Here is a 22357-nt window from a genome sequence, read left to right as displayed (position 1 = left end):
CAAATCACAATTCATTCAGGATACACCAGGCGGAGATCAACATGACCATTTTTTAAGGGGGGGGTACAGTGTTTTTTTTTTTTTTGTACTTACAGGCAAGCACAAACCTTCAGAGATACTACAGCCAGCAGAAAATATACCTTTCATTACTGGCCCCTTCTCTAATACAGTTTTGCAAAATTGTGAAGATAAAAAAAACAAAAATTTAAATATTAAAGAGAAACAGAAGCTTTTTTTTGGTCATACCTTTCACTTAGCAATAAACCAAATATTTACAAGCTGAGCAACAATGCAGCAGTAGAATAGCTGGACTGACTGCTGTACCTGCTTTGGCTGTAAAATAAAAATAATTAAAAACAAATAAATTGCAGCATTGTTAAATAAGGGACACCGTTCACCGGTCCTGAATTATGTCTACCACAAGTGTACTCGGTTACCCATGCTGGCTCTCTCAATATCTTTAAAATGCTGCACTGATCTGACATATTTAATAAGGTAGCGAGTAAGAGACAAACATGAAGAGGGGTTATGAACTACATTGCTTGAAGTTATTTTTTTTTTTTTTAGTTTTCAATGAGCAATTCCTATAGCGATAGAAAATAGTTAATGGATTACTTTGAAAACAGGATTGTTTTTTTCTGTATTCTAAAATCATGCAGGCTTCAACCATTGAGTGGCAGTCCTCCCAAAAACTGGAATTTTACGTGTAAGTGGATGCTGGTGGATTCAGATCACTCTAGTTTCTTATGTTGGGAACCCCCAGTAAAGGATAAGGTCCCCTTTTGTAACATGTTACACCCATATTCAGGGTGTAACATGTAACATATGCACCGGCTCCCCCTCAATCCCCCATTATAACAGCGAGTTGGGGTTCTTCTCCCCTGGCTAGCGGTCACAATCTTTGCCTGTTTGGCCAAGTCATCCATTAACAGTGTTCTGTGAATGGGAAAACTACAAGGTCCGATAGCCTTTTACGGCTGCTGCCTTGTATGAAGCGTCATGCTGCTGAGCGCTGTGGTAGTTCATTGAGCTCCCTGTCTTAAGTGTAACTGCTTGCCCATATCGGAGAAATGTGCAAACAGATACACAGTCTACAGGACAGTGTCATTACACCCACGACCTGCTGATCATAGGTGTAATGCTTTACAGGTCCCTAACAAAAAAAAACTAATAAAAAAGCATATTTTTTTACCTGTAAAAAAACGTGCATACATTATTTTTTTGTAAAGGTAAATTTATTTTTTAAGCTAGCTACACACACAGATTTTCTTTTCTTTCATCTGCAGGCAGAATGCAGAAAAAAATAAACAGATGCCTCCATCCACCCTAAACACTGCAGGCTGTCACAATACCCAAACAGTGCCTGCCTATTTGGATGTAGATGCTGTGTGGCAGAAAACTTTCTGCCTGGCTTATTCAATTTTTCAGTTAAAGGATGTCAGGCGGAGGATGCTGACATGGCCACCCAGGGAGAAAATTTTAGCCGGTTAATCAGGAACCAGATGAAATTGACCCTGTTTGGTTAGCTTAACTTATTCATAAATTAGCCTGTTGTATGCTCAACTTACCCACTCTAGGCATCACAAGGGTGACTTACAATAACAACAGAATTTTTAATGCAACCCGTCTAATGTTCTAATTTGGAAACATCAGTTTTTGATGGGATTGCCTTTAAAAAAGTTCTATATTTACATATGTGACGGTTTCCCATTAGTAATACCACTTTATCAGAGACTCATATTTTGTTTAAATTCATTAACATTTGTAATTACAAAAGAGAAAAATTTGAGAAAGGAAACTCTAAAAGGTATGTGCACCCATTCATTTTTTTGCCTACTCTCCAAATTCTGTTCATACAATACACAGAAGCTCTGGTAAAATAAATGATTAAAAGGGAATGCACAATTTCTATGAACATTTCCTTTGGCAAGAACAAAACAAATCCTATTCTCCAATATTGTAGAAAAGAGTCTGCAGACACTGGACAGACAATGATTATGTTCCCATACCTTCATTTTGGTTATTCTTTTACAAATTTGTACAAGAGGGTTTTCATTATTAGAGCGTTTCACAACTACATGGTTTAAATAAGACTATTCCAATTTTTAACCATTAAAGTTGTTTAAAATTGGTATACACTAAATTTGAAATAATAAATATCAAATTACAGAGTTTTACAATACTGGTCTCAATTGGATTAAAGTAATTACTGTATAAATACTGCCAGTTCTAAAGCAATCTTTCAGCTGTGAATTTACAGATAAAATCCATCCTAAATTTTGGGTTGATAAAAAATTGCAAACCGTGAAATGTAGTAACTGACCAAATCCAATCAGAAATTGCTTCTAATAAAGATTAAATCTGATTACTAAAATTTGTAATTCTGTTTGCAATGTGCCATTCTTACTTGCACAGCTGCCCATATTTTTACCATCCTCACAGGATTTACACTCAGATACAACAGTCTTTAAAGCTGGCCATACACCTTGCAATACAATAGTCTCATCTCATCCGGGATAGTACCATGTGATAGGCTCATTTTATCTACCAACAATCACAATCTGCCTGATTGTAAAACAGAACTGATTGTTCAGACTGGGATTCTAATACATAGCTTGTAAATCTAAAGGAGACTGAATAGAGATTGCTTAATGTTGCTGTAATGTAAGTGGTGAGGTTAGACTTACTAGCAACTATGTAGGTAGGGCCTACCAGACTGAATATACATTGATCAGATGGTTTAGACCAGCCTTTCTCAACCTTCCCAACACTGAGGAACCCTTAAAATAACGGTCAGGTTTCAGGGAACCCCTGATAAAAATCACTATATCTACAACTCATGATACCTTAGTGGGATGGTCAGTGGGAAGAATGCTCCTTACACTAGTGGTCATTGTGAAGAATTACCTCCTTCCAGATAGCTAAAAAGATCAATGGTGTCAGTGGGAACTTATCTGAGAGGAAGAAATTACTCATTGCTCAAGAAACCCCGAGCAACCTCAGGAGGAACCCTAGGGTTCCATTGAACAATGGTTGAGAAACCCTGGTTTAGACCCTTACATTACATAGTGGTTTGTAATTCTAAAGTTAAACACACATATAATCTGATTGTACAATCTCCTGTATAGTTATCAGAACTATGTAGCACATGGGCCTACCTAAATGATCCATTCAAACTAGATTCAGTCAGGTAAGCCTTCACTGTATATACTTGCTGGTAAGTTTAAAAAAAAAAGTTGTACAATCAGATAGTAACGTGTGTAGCCATTTTAGCAGGGACTGTTAAGGTCTTCAACCATTTGGCATTTTCTTATTAGACTCTGCTAAAAATGTTACAAAGTAAAATTTGATTGGTATGGGCAACAATAATCTTTTCCAAAGACATTTAAATGGAGGCTATAACTTTTTTAGAAGTTCACAATACTACTTTTTTACTACCAAAAATATTTGCAGCAATCCCCCCCCCCCCCAAAAAAAAAAAAAAAAACCCTAAAAACTAGTTTGAACCCTTTCTTTTACCATTTTTTTTATTCAGTATCTTAATGAACTGGGGCAGAAATGTTAGCCATGGGATACCATTAAAAATTTGCTGTTACCAATGATGATCGATAAGGATTACCTTATGTTAATTTCATATTTTTTTTGCCTATTACCTGCTTAAACTGGCCGCTTAGGTACAACATTGGGCTTGATACACCCTAAACTTTTCTTAGCCTTTCAATGGAGTAAAAGGATTGACTACCCACTGTGTATGGGTATGGGGAGATTTTCATTCATCACCTATGATGGCCAGGTTCAACTGTACATCTTCACATTTTCACACAACGCATCTACTCAGGGATGTGGAATCTCTGCTCACAGTCCAGCTTTGTCTAGATAGCACAAAATAGGAGGGAAATGTTGCTCACAAACTTTGCAAAGGAGCAAACCTTGCCTTTCTTCACGCAGAAATAGAACACATTTTTGAATGGAGCACATTGCTAATGCAGGATATGTGGTCTATTTCACTTACGTTTTGTTTTTTGTGACATTATTATACACATTCTCTAATAGAATATCAAGTCTTAAAAGAATAATGGTATTTTTTTTTTCTTTGTCAGAAATATCCAGCTTCTTGAACACATATACATACTTTAATCCTCATTCTCGATCACCCTAGTATTCTCTTGCCAAAAAAAAAGAAAAAAAAAAAAAAAAACAAGGTCTTCAAGATCTTGGTCACGTGGTTACCAAATAAACTTACTGAATCTTTCAGGAATTTTTATACCAACTGAAATGATCAAACATGGTCCATTTAACTGAAAGCAGAGCAATGGAAAAAAAAACGAATGAAAACAACAGAATTTAATATAAAATAAAACTAAAAAGGAAAACATAAAACAAAACAAGTGTTTGGAATAAAATTAAAAAAAAAATGCATTCACAGATTATCAAGCCACTGCAACTTCTTCAGGCATTCAACTGTTTGTTATGGTAAATATTCCGACAGTAGTCATTTAGCAGCAATGATTCGGCAATAAATAACGCGTTGTGTCTCAGTCCTGCACAAGAATTGCAGCCACACTGACAGTTGTAACCTACTGGCTCTAACAGCAGAAGAGACCTTAAAACCGACTGTACAAGCTTTGTCACACTGTGACAACAAATATTAAAAAGAAAAAAAAAAATATATAGAAATCTGCAGGCCTGAAATAAAATGACCCCACTGTAGGCAGGTCAGTGTCGACAAACAGATAGTCCTTAGTCCACCAGAAGTAAAAGTTGCCATTGAAGCTTCCAATGTACATATGAAACGGTGATAGGAAAAACATCTTAAAAGAGCATGCTCTGTCGTCTGTTCTTGCCATGCCCTAAAAGAGATAAAGGAACAATAGAAAAGATGATGAACAGTGTTAGAAACTATAAAAGTATTACCTGATTCAAAGTCAGTAATTAGTTATGACTGAATAACTAAATAATAACAACATATAAAAATTAAAATTTATAACACTACTAATGTACAGGTAGACATATATCCTTAAAAAGTATTATTAAGTTATATGACTTTTTATAGCAGCCTCTATTTACCTTAGAAGACCCATACTCCAGAAATGACCAAAAATGTACCTACCATTGAGTCCCACTGATATGAAAAGGAATATACAATGAACACAAATGGGAGGGGCTATTACCTCCTTATTTATTGTGGTGTCCATGTTGAAATTTCACTGGTTGTACTTTTCCAGTGAACACAGAAGAAGGCAATGGAATCTCCCAAAGGGGATACAGACCACAAAAAAACGAACATACGGGTATGTAATCCTTCCTGCCTCGACCAACAGCTGTGTATTCTCACTGGGGAAATTATTCTTAGGTCTTGTTCCCTTGATAACACAGAAAGTAATGGGAAAGTGTACCCCATCCCCGGATTAATAAAAAAAAAAAAAAAAAACCACAGGAGAGATTTTAATCCCCCTCTTCCTTTACGAGTTTAGGTGGCAAGCAGAGACCAGAACCGCTAGACTGTGAAATTGGCCAAGCACAACTTTGAAATGAGGGAGCCATCAAGGAACGTCTGGACTCTACACACCTCTAACCTGGGTGGTTATAAAGATTACACAATTAAAAAAAAGAAGATTTTTGGGGAGAAAAAAAAGCAAGATAACCAATGTGACATTTTAAATAAACTCTGTTTTAGTCTTTAGCAATTAGGCCTGTTGCACACTGCAGCTTTTTTTCTTTTTTACTGAGCTAAAATACAGCCCATTAATTGTAATGTGCCTATGCACACAGGCACCTAAACCAGTGTTGTGCATTTCTCAGTAAAAATATAATAGAAAGATCTGCATTTTTGGTCAGTAATTTACTTCTCATGCACAAAGGCACATTTACATATTGTGCTGGACAAGAACGCTAGAAAATGACTACCCTCAGACAGAGGATTCCCAAGCAAAAGAGGAATGTAGGACAATTCTTAGATAGACTGGAGAGCTTGAATCTGAGATTGGAGTGTGTAAAATTTCTAAAGCGAATGGATGATCCTGGTCTGAGCTATGTCCAGGATTAGATCCAGATACTCCAAATGAGGAGTCTGCTCCAGTGACAGATTTTGAAGGTTCGGGATCCATCTGAGCCACTGTAGTATCTAGATAGTGAAGACCACATTTTACAATAGAGCCTGCTCCAATTTTTCCCTCAGCAGGAGGTTGTCCAAGTATCCCACAATGGGTATGCCATGGGAGCCCAGCAGGGCTTGGTGAATATTGGAGGTGCAGATGAGAGGTCCAAGGGCAAGATCATGGACTGTTAGCTCAGTTTTCCACAGCAAAACATAGAAAACAATGCAATGAAAATATGGGGAAATACAAGTATAAATCCTTGATGCCCACAAAAGCCAGATAGTCCCCCTGGTAAAGGGAAACAATGACAGACATGGTGGATTTTATGTGGAATTTCTGAACTTAAAGCTTTGAGCTTTGAGATCTAGAATTGGGAAAATTCCCCCTTTGGGCTTGGAAACTGAGAACAACATTGGCGTAAAACCCCTGGAACTATCCTATCACTAGAACTGGGGCAATAACACCTTGATCTAGAAGACCACAGCGGGCTCGATGGAGATCTGCTAGTCTATTCAGTGACACAGGAAGGTTGGAGGTGAGATACCCAGGAGGGGTCAGGGATTGAAATTCCAGCTTGTAACCCTTGGTAACCAACCTCCAGCACCCAAATGTCTGTGATGCAAGCTTTTCATGTATCGGCAATGGTTACCAAATGTCTACTCCACTATGGAAATTAGAGTCACACCTTAATAATGAAGAAGGTTTATTTTTGGATTTAGCAGACATAGAGCCCAAGACTTTGTGGATGGAGTGGGTGCCAAGCTTGAGGGTGCTGGACATGGATGGTGCGGGAGCTGAGAAATGAAAGATGCTTTCCATAAGAGAAAAAAAAGGGAACAGACAGGGGAGCAAACTTTTTATCAGGGCAGTGCCAATCTCTGAAAAAAAGAACAGGGGTGCACTGGGAAAGTCTTTGCAGCCTTAGGGACTCTAAAGGTCCCAAGACTGGGGATAGCAAGAGTAGAAGCAACAAGCTAATCTACTAGTTTCAGAGTGGTGCACACTGCATTATTAGGAAATAGTCTTAAAACAGTCTCTCTTAGATCAAGTCTCAGCAGTTAAGGGTTCAGAGGTCATAGGTGATTCAGATACATAATCAGTAAAGGAAGGCACAGGACACACTCATGACCTTTGTGGTCAGAGTCAGAAAATAACTGCAGTGATTTGGTCCAAGAAGTCTTGCGTGATTGTAGTAGGGCAGAGGAACCAGCAATGTTTGATGGAGCTCAGGAAGACTCCAAGGACAGAATAGACTCTGGTCACAAAGGGCGACATGTATCCTGGCTGCATATATCGGCTGTATCAGTAGGCGTGCCGCAAGCAGCACCAGAGCTGTTTGTAGAGTGTGAGCACCTCCATCAAATGATTTTATAACTTGTTGAAAAAACATCCTCTGCAAATTGTCCTTTCCAGAAATGTTATCAGTACAATCATTTTAAACACAGCAATTTCATGTCCACAGATACCGGCTACTGTTATTGTACAAATGACAAAGGGCAGCATATTATCCAGATATTAGAGAATCATATCATGAAAATCACTCTCCAAATCATATATACTCAAAAATAAAAACAAAACAAAATTCCCTGATTTTCCCTAATCTAACAACGTACCTGTCTCTGGATAGGAAGAATTTCGAAAGCCAGGATCTTTCTGCAGCTGGATATCCTTAAGACTGAATATTGATATATCTAAAATGTCAAACATGAAATCAGTTTATTATAGAGACCGTACATAAATGAACACAACATTTTAGAGTTGTCACCAAAGCAAGAAGTTACTTTTGTGGAGTATGTTGTGACTTGTTTTCAATTGTTATCATCCACTTAACTAGCAAAACAATGATCCGGTCTGCAACCACCTATCCTATATGAGAAATGTGCTCAGCATGTACGGAAACAGAGGCCAGAACATCTGTGAGGAAAAACTACAACTTAGGTTAAACTGAAGAAACAGAAGGTGGAAGAGAACGTAACCAGAGCTCTATGCTTGGTATAACAGATCTCTTCCCTAGTCCCAGCTCTCCCAATAGAAAGCAATTGAGCGAGCATATCAAGTTTCAAATTAGTCAATTATGATTGTGTAATTATCTAGTAAAAAAAAAAAACAATGATTTTTATATGTACACAAGAAGTGTCAGAATAGGCTTGGGAGGCAGGTGGTTATGGCAAATCATAGATGATGCAATTTTCTTTCGGAAAATCACTTGATTCCCTCATCAACACATTCATGGTTGATGGGGGAAATCCCTTCTGCAAAACAATTGGAGCCCTCCCTGCCAGCAGAACATAATGATTACTGCTGGGGGCTAAGGCAGCCGGCAGTAATTGCATACTAAAAACCAGACAGACAGACTGGTTGTACTAAAGTCGATCATTAAACAACCCATAGATGGATTGAATCTTGGCCTGTCCCTGATGAGCCGGCCAAGATTCGATCCATCTATGGATGCTATAAACAACTCAAAGGATTAATTCACCCAATAAAGCCAGTCTCTGGTTCCTTTATCTGTAGGGGAAATAATTGGTGACAGTTTGCCTTTATTCCTGCCCTGTTAGAAGTTATGTGTGTTACTGCTGCTTTATTCTCTATACTATACAGTAAATTAAAAGAAGAGTAGAATAACATTTTCAACGATAGCAGCAAATGGGCAATACTATATAGTTTTGCCTCTTCTGCATCTAACCCACTAGACTTCAAACATACATATATTTAATTCATGACTTAAAATATGGTATATTGCCCCAATCCTTCTATCACCATCCTAACACCTATACTTTTTGGATATCTCAACACAGGAGTTCTCAAGAAAACGGTTTATAGGAATCCACTGGGTGGTTTACTGCTAAAGCAGTAAGCAAACACAGAAAGATTTGGCTGTATTGAGTCTCTGCTCAGCTTAAAATCAGGAAACCTCCCTTAATGGCTAACTATGGCAAATTCCACTATGGCATTAAATGACATAGCAAGTACAACACACCTCAACGTATTTGAAAAAAACTTTGACCATGTGCTCACAATTTAATATATTAATTATTTATAAGAGAGCTAAATCTGTGCTGCCTTTTATTTTTTTATTGTGAAATAATAGATTTTTTACATTTTGATGAATTACTATGGGAAAATGTCTCTCACACAGGTATTCTGAAAATGCCCATCCAACCTAATGCCTACCCATAGGGAGTTACCCTTTAAGGTAAAATTGCCATTATCATAGAGATACTTAACAGGCTGTGGAACTACAACGAATGCACCTACTGGTGCCTACACATACCATTAAATAGCCCCTCATGCAAATTCTAGGCCAATGTACCATGATCCTTTCCCAGAGTTGGCCTACCCAATCATGCCTCCTACATGTTACTATTGCCAAATTCCTGTGTTGTGTGGCATTACTGTCCAAAAAAACTACTCAGGAGTCAGGAAGATTGAGCTCTGTTCATGATGAGATTATTATTATGCAGGTTTTTTTATAGAGCCAACAGTTTGCGGAGCACTTGAGATGTATCAAAACTCATATGTTACAGTGTACCAGTACACTGGAAAGGTAACTTAACACTTAATCTGACACGAAGAAGCTCTCAAAGTTCAAACCCTAAATTCAACCCCAATATGTAATCTTAACTCCTTAAATAAAACTTCATTTGGTGTCCCATTTTCTTTATTCTGTAAATCATTAATTGATTTTTTGGGAAAAAATTTTGTTAAAAATAAGGTGAGACCCAAAGCCTACCTTCGTTTTGGAGTAATAAAAAAAATGTAGAAAGACTAGAAATAATCAATTTTCAAATATTCTGTATTCACAAAAAAAAATGAAAAGATGTTGTATGACCAGTAAATATGCACCACAAGGTATAGTAAACGCTTCTTATATAAGGACTACCTCCACACTTGAAACTATTTACACCATACTGCATAGATGTTTGTTATAAGCAATAAAAGTAATGGTTATGGCTGAATGCTAGTTTTTATAGAGCACTGGTTTTGGAAGGAAAGGCAATTCAGTACTTAACTATTTATTAAATTAAGGAATTAGGATAATCATCAAAGAGTGGATTTTTTTTTTTTTTTTTTAGCAGAAGTCCACCATAAAATGTTAAAACATTTTTCCCAGTAAATACTAAATTCTTTATTTTTTATTTTTTTGCAATTCTAAAGCGAGATGCTGTTGATATAAGGATACAAATTCATATATTAATCTTACTTTCTGGCAAGCTGTGCATTTTTGTTCCAAGACTTCTGAAGTAAGCATGCTTCATAGCATCTTCTGCTGAAATTCGCTTCTTAGATTCATACTGTAAAACATAAAATGGGGTCATAAAATACTGCAGAATCTGAAGGTCAAAGCTGGTACTAGAAGCATAAATTCAAAGCATCTTATAGGAATGTACTGTATAGATCCCTCCATTTGTGTGGTGACAGAAAAGCACTGTTTACTGCACACAAATATTCTTGGGCAAGCAGTCTGCTAAGGATGCCAAGACACATTAGATGACTGTGGGACTGCAAAAAAAAAAAAAAAAAATACCACCATCAAAAGATATACACCACAAGACAAATCTGGTCATTATAAAGCAAGCTATAAACTGCAATGCAGAGCGGTGGTAAAATCAGATAAGAACTAGTAATTCCAGCAATAAACTTTTTGCCATAATCCATATGCTGCACTGCTTATCAGCGGGCTTTAATGTAGATAACTAGCTGCTATGTAAATAGAAATTCTACAAACACCCTTTTGTTATGGGTTGCGAATATTCTTCAGACCCAGAGCCTAATGGGAGAGGTTACACAGTGAGGATGAGGTAATCCATCGTTATTACTATATATGTTAATATTACAAGACCTTGAATTGATTAGAGATTCCCTAAGCTCAATTTAGGGTTGTTCGCTGTATGGGAGGCCCAACAAATCTGCCTATTGTCAACCTGTTGCTTTGAGGTTTAACCCATATGAAGAGAGCAGTGCAGGCTCAGTTTTACACTTCCCAGTCACAATAATTCCCCAAATGTGTAAAAACTTCTGTAAAATAACAGTTGTAAGTGTTTAGTAAATCCCTACAGTGAAGGAGAAAAATTACTTATTTACAAAATTTTCTAAAAGAAACTAAAGAAAAACTTTTTGGTCTTCTTTCATTTTTATTTATCAAAAAATAAAAAAAAAACAGTGGTGATCAAAATATCACCAAAAGATCTGTCTCAAAGAAAAAATAATAAAAATCTAATTTGGGTACAGCGTTGCACGACTGCACAATTGTCATTCAAATTGAGACAGCGCTGAAAGCTGAAAAATGGCCTGAACAGGAAGGGGGTAAAGCCCGGTATTGAAGTTGTTAAAGCACACACATAGGTTCTTATCAAAGCAATAAGCACTTTTAAGCCACACAAGGAAGCATGGCAGCACTCCAAAAAAGTCTAATATAGTGAACTGAATGATTTATTATGGGTGAATGCTGACAGGCTGAATCACTCAGTGATATATCTCTCTGGGTCTCTGGTAGCCAGCTCCTTGCTGCCCTGGTGGCTGCAGGAAGAACCTTGCTCCTCTCTTTGCATAAAATAAAGATAGTTATATCACCTACTTCGTAAATAATGTAATTAAAAGTTGCCTTTCTGCAGAACAGCAATTACTTTCTATAACTGATACAAACATTTATTTTTTCTTCTTTGGAGCCATAGAAATAGTACTTCATTTTCAATAAAGCACTTTCAAGAATCTTTACCTCCTTATTTATTTGGTTGACTGCCATTGGCATAAATCTGCACAGAACTCAAGTTAAAATTTCAGGCAACCCGTTTCATTAAACAAAGTGTCCTTGGCTACATCCACAAAATAATGTGGATACCTAATAAGTGGCCTGTGAGTGTATACAATATCATGAATGAAAAAAATGTTACAAGCACTCCAATTAAATTCCAAAGTCCTACCTAATAGGTGTATGCTTAGTATAATCATATATATTAAAAACTTTTGCATGCCAATTGACTGTCAACCCCAAATATAATAAAATAAATGAAAGAAAGAACAGGAGGCAAGAGGAAGAAGAGGAGAGAGGGTCTGGTAAAAAAATACATGCATAGTTCTATAGTTTCCAATTAGAATGATACTTTCCAAGAGGAGCCAGATTAAGAAGCATCCAAAACCATAATAGCCAGGTAAGAGGGAGTAGATTTAAAAGCGAACCAGCATGCCCATATCTTGGTAAAGCTAGAGTTTGTATTGTGTATTTTGTGAGTAAGTTCCACCATTAACAAATCTGGTCTATAGCTTGGAACCATTGTTTTATGGATGGAGTAGTTGTCTGTTTCCAATATGCTGGAATAAGTGATTTGACCGCGTTTAGCAGGTGTGGGGTGATAGAATGCCTAGCAGGGGTAAAGTGCCAATGGGAAAGCAATTCATAGTTTACATCAGCCATCTTTTAGAAAATGGATGATCCATGTGAGAGATGTAGGATTGTGGATTTCTGGTCTTCTGCTAACTGGAGTTTTAATTACATTTCTCAGGCAGATAGATAAGCAGGATATGTAGGGGAGTCCCGGTCTAAAAGGGCTTGAAAGAATTGGGAAATAACCTTGGCCCATGAAGCAGCTGATAAAAAGACATGTTCAACCTATAGGTTTTGGTACAGACTGTACAATTTGGGACAGCTGTGTATGTCTCCAGATATCCATGAATGTGATTTCAGAGGAGGCTTTGAGTGTTTCTAGTGGTAAAATGGATGATGCCCTGTCACATGGTGAAGTAATAGGGGTTCCGTGGGGAGCCAAGAATCGACATAGATATTGAGTAAACCTGGCGGAAAAGAGGAGTGACCAGATAGCCGCATTAGTGAGTAATCATGTTACCTGCCGTGTTTCAAATGGATAGAATCCCATATTACCAAAGATGAAGCTGTTCAGAAGAGAAGTAGGAGGAGATAGGGCAAAGGGTAGAGAGAAAGGGCTCAGGACATATTGTGAATAAGAGGGGAGAATGGGCATCCCTGTCTAGTACCAAAATGTACTAAGTTATGCCCCTTGTGCGAATTCGTGTGTGTTTTTACTTTGGCTGCAATTAAAGTGTCACAAAAACCCACATCATAAAAAACGAACATACTCAGTCACTATGAGATTCGTTTTCTGTGGTGGCAACTAGTGCACATGCTCAGTTTTCAGTGTGTTTTTATGCTGATATTTCCTCCCTGTCACATCTGAGCAGCCCATGTGACTATATTGTTACACATGTGCATGTATACACAGTGGTAAATGACAACACACTCCCTCCCTCCTCCATGCCCACTAACCTGCTAAACACAATGCGGGCAGGATAATACATCTTGATTGATGGAGGCTTTACCTCCTTATTCTAAGACACAGGCTGGAGGGGCGTGACACAGTTTGTCACTGGCAGAAATTCGCCCACGCCATATTATTTCCACAAAATAATAAAGATTTAATTCCAAATATATATTTGTATGTCAACTTAAAACAGTTTATTGGTATTATTTATTTTTACTCTGTATATAAAGGCTGTTTTTTTTTTCAATTTTGAACATGTGACCAATAGCAGAGGACTAGAAGCTCCTCCTGCATATGTTTCCCTGCAGACAAGCTGGGAAAGATCTAGGTCATGTGAAAGCTGTATATCGATTAGGAAAAAGGTACTCACATTGCTATCATCCACATACAGAAATAGAAAGGACAATGTAAATTAAACAGTTGGTGTTTAGTATCACTTTAAGCTTTAATTAGTCTGCATGCAACTAATTAGAAAAAAAGGCTTGAACACAATGTTCTTACCTGAAGAAACCGTGTTAATAACTCAATTCCTTCTGAATCTAACCTAAAATAACATAACACAAGTTAAATGCTGGCATAATAAAGACATAAGATTGCAGACATCACACACAAAATCTAAACTAATAATTTAAATTTTTCAATAACCGTTGAGGAGGTAAAATAACATTTGCATGAGTTTGTATTGAAAATGAAGGGTCTCGCATGTTAGCGCAGTCCATTATGGCAACTGTGCAGCCATCAAAAGACTGGGACAGACCACTGTTAAGTTGGGTATACACATATCGAAAACTGTCCGGTTCAGCAGGAACTGGCCAAGTTTCAGTCTGTGCGTACCCCTCTCTATTCAACAGAAGCTGATCAGTATACTCCGAGGATGGTTAGGGCGTACCTGCAGTCAGAAAACAATAGTGCAGCCAGGGAGATCCCTGCATACACATCGCTTGTGTTGATGCAGGAATATGTGAGGTTTTTTTTAACTCCTGGGTTGAATTTTTAAAAAAAACTCAGCGTGTATACCCTAATTAAGGGCCATCGATTGATTTCCATTGATGTCTGAACTGCTTTTCCCCTCCGTAGAAGTCATCAGGAATGCAAAAGCAGCTTGAAGCAGTTTGATGCAGTTTTGAATGTGATCAACTGTAAATCAGAAGGATGTCATCCACAGGTCAAATTGCTCTCGACTTTGAACTCTGAATGATCGCAGAAGTGTTTCAAACGGATCTTAATGCAAGCAGAATGCACCAGAAAGCAAGCAGCACTTGCCCATTAAAACCAGCCCAAAGCCCGTCAACACAGGATTCAGCAGATGTATAAGATGGATTTATGTGGTGTTTGATACACAGCTGTGGCACATTGTCATTTGTTAGCACAGATAATCAGGGGAATTTATAGTGTGTCACAGACATTATTTATAATTCTGATGTGCCTCCACATGACAAATGTTGGTGCAGGCGACAGATTCATGTTATCAATTAAATCAACAGACTCTGCGCTTATGGTTGGCATCCCACTTGCTTTTATATAGCTGCTAAGCACCTCCTGTTGTCCACATGGACAATTGTACCAAGTAAGTGCTATGCTATAAAAGTGCTAACCCTATTTCCAATTAATCATGTGCAATCAAATACAAAATATATGCAATCATGTACATTAGAGTGCTAGGTGTGTGCAATACTGCAATAATACACCAGTACAGTGTGTATAGACTATATGGACTGTATGTCTTACTGATGCATAGACGTTTGAATGACTTTTACTTCAAATTAAGCAAATAGTTTTAGCACTTTATTACAGTGCATTATTGCAGTATTGCATATGTTCAGTGTTTTTATCGTATATTTAAAATTGCACATGATTGCATATGTTTTACAGTTGATTGCACAGGGTTGATTGAAGCACTTTATTAGTGTATTATTGCAGTATTGCACACAGCTATCAGCACCTAGCACTTTATCGTACATGATTGCATATGTTTTGAATTTGATTGCACACAATTAAATTGAAATGGGATTAGCACTTTCATAGCGCAGCACCAGGTTTAAACTATATTATGTTGGGACAGATTCATGTACCTGTTGTAGACCGGTAATTGAATCTGGGGCACGTGTACTGCATGTGGAGTCACACTTAGACTGGACACTGAGCTGCAGTGTTGTGTACTGGAAAAAATAGGATTTGCACTACTTTTTTAGCGCAGCGTGTTGCGATGCATTCGTTTTTTTTTAACCGTTTATTAAATGGGTTTCCTCCAGTGTAGAGCAATCGCTTTCCTTGCATAAAATAGAAGCAGGTGAACCAAAGTGCGCGGTAAAAAGTGTTCAACCAGACCCAATATTACATGTAGACATTGAAGGTTGCAAAGAATAGAAATAACTAAATTTGTTATAGACAATGCTTCTTGCCAGAATTTGTTAATTATCGGACAGGTCCAAAAAATATGTGAAAAATCCCCAGGAACCCCTCCACAACTCCAACACTCAGGGGGACAAGTGGAATTTATTTTATGCAACCTATAGGGAGTGAAAAATAGGCACGAGGAACCAGGATTAGACGATCCTTTAAAGAGACTAGGAATTTAAAGGGGAAACCCCATACATCATCCAAATCATTATTGTCAAGGTCTGGTACATCTTGCAACCATCTAGCCCTGAGGCCCTCACAACAGACAGGGATATAGTAGTGATATGGGAGGTGGGTCTCTCAGTACATACTCTAGAACAGATTGTATACCCTGAAGGGCAGACTGTGAGAACTGACTGTGGAAGGCATAAGAGATTTTGAAATTATTAGGACACTGGGATATTCTAAGTAGAGGAGAGTAGAGGCAGGGGGAGTCAAGAATTGGTTGTTAATTATTTGTGATATCATCTTAATATTATATTTAGACCAAGCATGTGGCTCCGGCAGCATGTAGAGCGGGATTTAGCCATAAGGGGGCATTCGGAAAGACTGCCAGCTTTCGGTGATGCTCGAACTTCAGGCTCTGAGGGTGGTGAGCGTAGAGGGGGTCAATGATTATGGGGCATGGAGACCTCTAAATAAGAGGAACTTAAGGCCTCATGTACACTGCACTTGCTAAACTGAAGTTTAGGAGCAGTTGGGCAATTTTTTTCAGCAGCCCCTGAGCTCTCCTCAATGTTATCTTATGTGTACATGTCCTTTATAGTAGTTTAGAGGCAATTGAGGTTACAGGCATTTTTTTGAAAGCAGAAAAATCACATTCAGGACTGTAGTTTACCAGCATTTCAAATGACAAATGCTTTTAATCGTGGTAAACCGTGTTTATGTGCGTTTGCATTTAAAAGCATTTTTAAAAGGGAAAAATTTTCAGGTAACATTTAAAAAAGTTGAAAAACACAAATGTCACCACATGCTGTTGCCTGCATCAATAGATGAGTCCAGCAGCGACGAACAGCAACCTCCGGAGCATTTCCTACCACATGCTCATGATGGGATCCATAGTGAAAACACAAAAAATAAGACAGCTATCTACAAGAACACTGCTCTCTCACAGAATGGCTGAATAGTTAATCATTTACATTTTTTTCATGCATCGTGGGCATTTGGGAGGGCCTCCTGAGGTTATATTTAAAAAAACGCTTCTAACATCAATTGCTCATAACTGCTGCTAAACTCATATAAAGACAGTACGTAAAAGCTGTATAACTGACGTTTCCAGCTGCCAGTCTCAGCATTCATAAACCGTTTTCAACTGCCCTATATACCTAGAGCCCCAAGGGCCTCCAAGGAGTTTACCACATTTTACTGTTTTTGCAGGGATTTTGAAATGTTTTTTTAATCTGTATTGTAATGCTTTGCTAAGAATAAAATAAATGAAACGTCACTTTGTGACATTATAATATGGTTGCAAAAAAACAACAGTAAACAGTGAAATGTGCCTGATTACTTCTAAGTAGTAGGATGTGGTCGCTAGTGTGAAAGAGCCCTTAAAAGTAAATACTTTCACAGAGGCAGTAAGTCGTTTCGAAAAGCCGAAAGAACCTACTATTTAGACAAACTGCACCAGGTGAATATTCTCTCATCATCAATTATGGAAGCTAAAAAATGTTTCCTGAACAGCTTTCTCTTTCCCTGAATACTGTGTAAAATAATGGAAACTGGTTTTATAATACATTTATTGGATTTGTTCCGATCTATGCCTGGAAATCTTTAGAGGGGCCTGAGAACACATTAAAATAAATATCTCGTTATAAGAAACCTCAATGTCCCTCTTTGCCCATTTCAAATGTTGGGGACTTGTGAGGTCTCTCACAGTTGCCATGGTAACTACTTGGGATTCAGAGAGCTGCATACAGGCTGCCTTTGCATGGTAACAGACAGCTATGTCTAATTTACACTCCAAACATTCCACCGGTGGATATTCACAATCACATACTGATCATCAACAAAAAGAAATTAGTTTCCATCCCAAAAACAGCTTAATGTTCAATTACACAAATGTAAGCACATCTACCAAAACCATAACAAATTTAACAGAGCTGACATCACACACAAAGGTGGGTGTCCTCAATATTTTTTATGGATATCCAATGAAAAATGTAATGGAGGATTTTATAGATCTGTTTTAACTTGCTGAGACGACACAATGTTTAACACGGGTCATAGTGTTTTTTGCCGAACGGTTAGAAAAGAAAATGGGAAGAGATTCAATAACCCTTTGGTTTCTTAAAAACAAAAAAAAAAAAAAAAAAGTAAAATGTTTTATCTGAATGATATGAAACATCCAAATGTGATCTATACCTTGGTGCATGATTGATAAGTGGTTGAGGTTTGTACTTGGGAAAGTTGTAATTTCGGAATTCATCATTTGAAGAAATTCCTGACCAGGTTTCTTCTGTCGGTGTGCCTTCGGAAAAATAAAATAAAAGATAATAAATGTAGCTTAACTGTACTAAAGTAAACCTGTCACAAACTTGGGCAATACAAACTGAGCACAAACCATGCAAAATCAACGGTCAACATTAATGAAAACAATGCATCAAAATGGTCAGTAACTCCAGAGATACAGATGACTTACAGCCCAACTCTGGGGAAAACTAAATCCCTCCCTTGCAGTGGGATTGCACTCGCCCTGCAAACATTAACTACTAGGGGATAGAAAAAGCACTATTACTTACCTGATCCTCCGCTCCCCACCAAGCAGATGGCAGTGGACTGTTACTCGGCACCCTTACATCTAATGCAGGGCAATAGGCACTGCATTGTTCTTGATGTCAGAGGACCTTAGACCACTAGAATGCAGGGGATAATAGGCTGCAGGGACCAGCGGTGCTAAGGAGCTGTACCAGGCCCCCCTAGACAAATTGTTAACCCTTGCAGTGCAAGCACAGCTCAACTACAAGGAAAAACTTTCATTTTCCTGGAGTTCATTATCAGGGCTTGTTCCCACCACAATTTCAGCCTTCCAGATGCATTTTTGCATAGGTTTTTGAAGCGTTTTTAATGCAGTCTAGTGCATTTTTCCTCTTACTTATATTTCAACACTTAAAAAACTTTATTTTCATTAGGACAAAATTCATTTTGTTGGGTTAACACACGTTTTGATGCATTCCAGATGAACAAAATGCACCAGGTTATACTTTTGTAGAAAGCACTAAAACTGACCTTACTGGTGTAAACTAGGGCCAATGAAATACATGGCAAACAATGTGCATACATTCTGGATGCAGTTTAAAAATACAGTGGAAGGGGCGTGACCGAATCAGGCATGTGAGCGGATCAGCTACACGGAGCTCCCACTGAAAATCCTGTCACGGATCCTTCCTCCGGCACCCAGTCCAGGTCTAACTGACAGCAGATTACTCTGTTTACCCCAAGGAATCCGTGGATACCTTTCCCGCATTGTCCCGAAAAGGCAGGTAAGATGGGGAGGCTTTGGAATCCCCTTATGGCGCGTCCACAGCACAGCAGAAAGGCACACCACGAGGCACTGAAAAAATGAAGGAGCAAGGCAGCAAAGTGGGTAAGAGTAACCCGCAAGGATGCCCCCAAAGACATGATACACTACACCCAAAAGCTGTCTGGTGCCCAGGGGTCAGGAGTTAATGAGGTGATGGAGGAAGAAAATGACGATGCAGGGACTGGGTCTAGGCACAGGAGTTGAGACTGTCTTTACATCACCTCCAGATACATGTAATGCAGACCCTGCAGACCTACAAGAGGGAGACAATCAACCCACACTAAGCCAAATCTTAAAGGCTGTCAATCAGTGTACTGCGTCTGTGAAAACTGTTAAGGAGCGGCTAGGGGGGCTTACAGAGGAGGTGTCACTGCTGCGACATGACCTCCAGAAAATGCGAGAGAGAACAGCGGTGGAAGGACGCATCAGTGATGTGGAAGATAAGCTACCCTCTTTAATGAGTGAATCATGCGCTATGACTACCCTGGCAAATGCTATGAGTGATAAAACGGACAACATTGAAAATCAGGCAAAACATACCAATTGTGGGTTTACCGGAGAAGGTTGAGGGTGGTGACCCCACAGAATTAATTGAAAAATGGCTCCTAGAAATATTCGGAAAGGATACATTCTCCCCCATTTTTGCAATAGAAAGAGCACATTGTACCCCTAACCAGGGTTCTCCCGGTTACTGAGCCCAGACCCATCCTAGCACATCTTTTGCACTATCGTGACAGGGAAAAAGTGCTCAGGCTGGCCAGTATAATGGGGTAAGGGTTTTCTTCTACCCCGCCTTTTCTGCCAAGGTACAGCAAAAGCGTGCTAAGTTTTAAGTTAAGTTAAACAGTGCCTCCAATGTCTGAACCTACCATATGCAATGTTATATCTGGCACGTCTGCGAGTTACTGCCAGAAGCCAAGGTAATTTCTTTTTTTTCAAGAAAATGTTGCCCTGAATAGGGCTTATTATACACACAAGAGACACTTACAGTTTTTATGTTACTAAAGGTAGACGCCGAGAGGAGGTTACTATCTTCACAAGAGCACTATACTTTCCAATTTCTGTTTACTGTTGTTGGCCCAAATGGTGGTTATTATTTTATAAAGGATAATGCCCTGCTGGCAACTTTCCAAGTTATACCTATTGCTGGCCATCCAGCTCAGCTATATGGTAACCAACCCTTCCTTGCTTGGTTTTTGTTTTTTGGATTTTTTGTTTTCAATCTGAACTTTGCCATTTTCAACTATTCCGAAGACGACCTACTCATGCAAAGGTTATGAGACACCTACGACTACCTTACTATACACCAGCTGGCACATCTGCCTTCTGGTTGTCATAGTAAATATGCTTTCCTGAACGCCAGGTTATGACTGAAATATCGCTAATCTCTTGAAATGTCAGGGGACTACAAGACCCTTTGAAAAGGGCGATGGTTAATGCTGTTCTGCGCAGATATCAGCCAGCTATTCTAGGCCTCTAGGAGATGCATCTCACCAAGGAGACCCCTTAGCTGTATGAACTATTCCTGGACACGGCAGATTTACCACTCCACGCACACCTCCTATTCCAGGGGGTGTGCGTCCCTTTCACAAAGTGCTGGACTATCAGAAACTGGCAAAAGCCTCTGATCCGGAGGGGCGATGTGTATTTTTGTATTGCAAACTGTATGCTTTGATGTATATACCACCTCCTTTTTCCACGCTGGTGCTGAGGGAATTGGTGGCATTCCTACTGGATAAGCCAGATGCCATGATATTTATCATTGGAGACTTTAATAGAGTGCTAAACCCAACCCTGGACAGGCACCCCCCTCCGCTATAGAGACCCATGTCTAGTGGTACCCCCTCTCATGTTTAATGGAGGAAATGTCTTGGATGGATGCCTGGAGACTGAAAGAACATATCAATATTCAATTCTCATGTTATTCCAAGACCCATGGATCTTTATCTTGCATAGACCTTTGCTTAGGCAATGCACAATCACTCAATTTGGTGACTAAGGAACAATATTGGTCCATGAGGGGTCTCAGATCACTCCCCTTTAATATGCTGGATAACAAGCTAAGCCGAGAATGGACTTGCCTAAAGCCCCTTGGCGTTTAAACGCTTATTGGCTAAAGCTATTGTCCGCCAATAAAGAAATAGACTGTAACATATCTAATTTCTTTATGCACAACGATAGGTATGCTGACATCCTACTTCAATGGGACACTTTTAAATGTTATTTACGGGGGGTCTTCATTGCACACAGTGAATGGCATTAAAACAATCTCTAAAAGTTATGAACAGCTCCTTACTTGACATGTTCGGGAGCATTAGGGGGTGTATGTACCACTGCCCACTGATGAATCCAGAGCAGCCTGGTTATCCGCCCAAGATGCCTTAACTAATCTTATTTCCTCCAAAGCAGAAAGGAAAAGATCTCCCTTTTAAAAAGGTCACATTTTATGAGGAGCAGCAGGCTGGCCCCCTCCTGGCAAAGATTGTGAATGTACGCCCAGCGGCACAGGTAATAGGGGGCCTTAAAACTCCCCAATGGGGGCTTGGCAAACTCTCAAGTAGCAGTCATGACTGGACTAGTAGGATTTTACTCTGAGCTGTATGCATCTACGGCCTCAGATTCTAATGTGGCCCTTGCAGAATATCTGCAGTCTATTGACCTGCCTAAACGTTCTGATGTACATAGAGCGAATTTGGATGCTCCGTTTACAGTGGAGGAACTTCAGGAGGCGGCCAGTTCTATGCCCGCAGTCAAGGCTCACGGGGATGATGGGTTACCTATGGAGGTTTTCAGAAATACTTTGAGGACACTTATGTCGAGATTACTGAGGGTTTTCAATGAGGCTCGCAGATGTGGTCGGTTACTGCCATCCATGTATAGGGCTAGCATTATTTTATTTCTGAAACCTGACAAGTGCCCCATAGAACCCAACTCGTTTAGACCTATATCTTCACTACAATCTGACATTAAAATACTAGCAAAGGTTCTGACCAAAAGACTAAATATAGTTATCAATATTGTTCATGAAGATCAGACAAGTTTTATGTCTAATAAATCCACCA

The 22357-nt window shown here is 38.9% G+C and overlaps 1 protein-coding gene across 3 annotated transcripts in view; it reads right to left on the bottom strand.

Annotated features, from left to right (window-relative positions):
- Positions 1-4013: 4013 nt before the first annotated feature.
- The window catches only part of CDK17 (cyclin dependent kinase 17), a 265332-nt gene continuing 246988 nt past the window's right edge, over positions 4014-22357 (bottom strand). For all 3 annotated transcript variants that reach the window (XM_082254997.1, XM_082254998.1, XM_082254996.1), the window contains 5 exons: positions 18137-18242; positions 13877-13919; positions 10303-10393; positions 7712-7789; positions 4014-4850 (listed from right to left, as the gene is read on the bottom strand). In XM_082254997.1, coding sequence (XP_082111123.1) covers positions 4813-4850; positions 7712-7789; positions 10303-10393; positions 13877-13919; positions 18137-18242 — 356 coding nt within the window. In that variant the 3' untranslated portion in view covers positions 4014-4812. The remainder of the gene's footprint in view (positions 4851-7711; positions 7790-10302; positions 10394-13876; positions 13920-18136; positions 18243-22357) is intronic.

This window comes from Pelophylax lessonae, assembly GCF_965119305.1.
Source record: "Pelophylax lessonae genome assembly, chromosome: 4".
NCBI lineage: Eukaryota > Metazoa > Chordata > Amphibia > Anura > Ranidae > Pelophylax > Pelophylax lessonae.
This window is presented reverse-complemented; position numbering and strand designations above follow the sequence as displayed.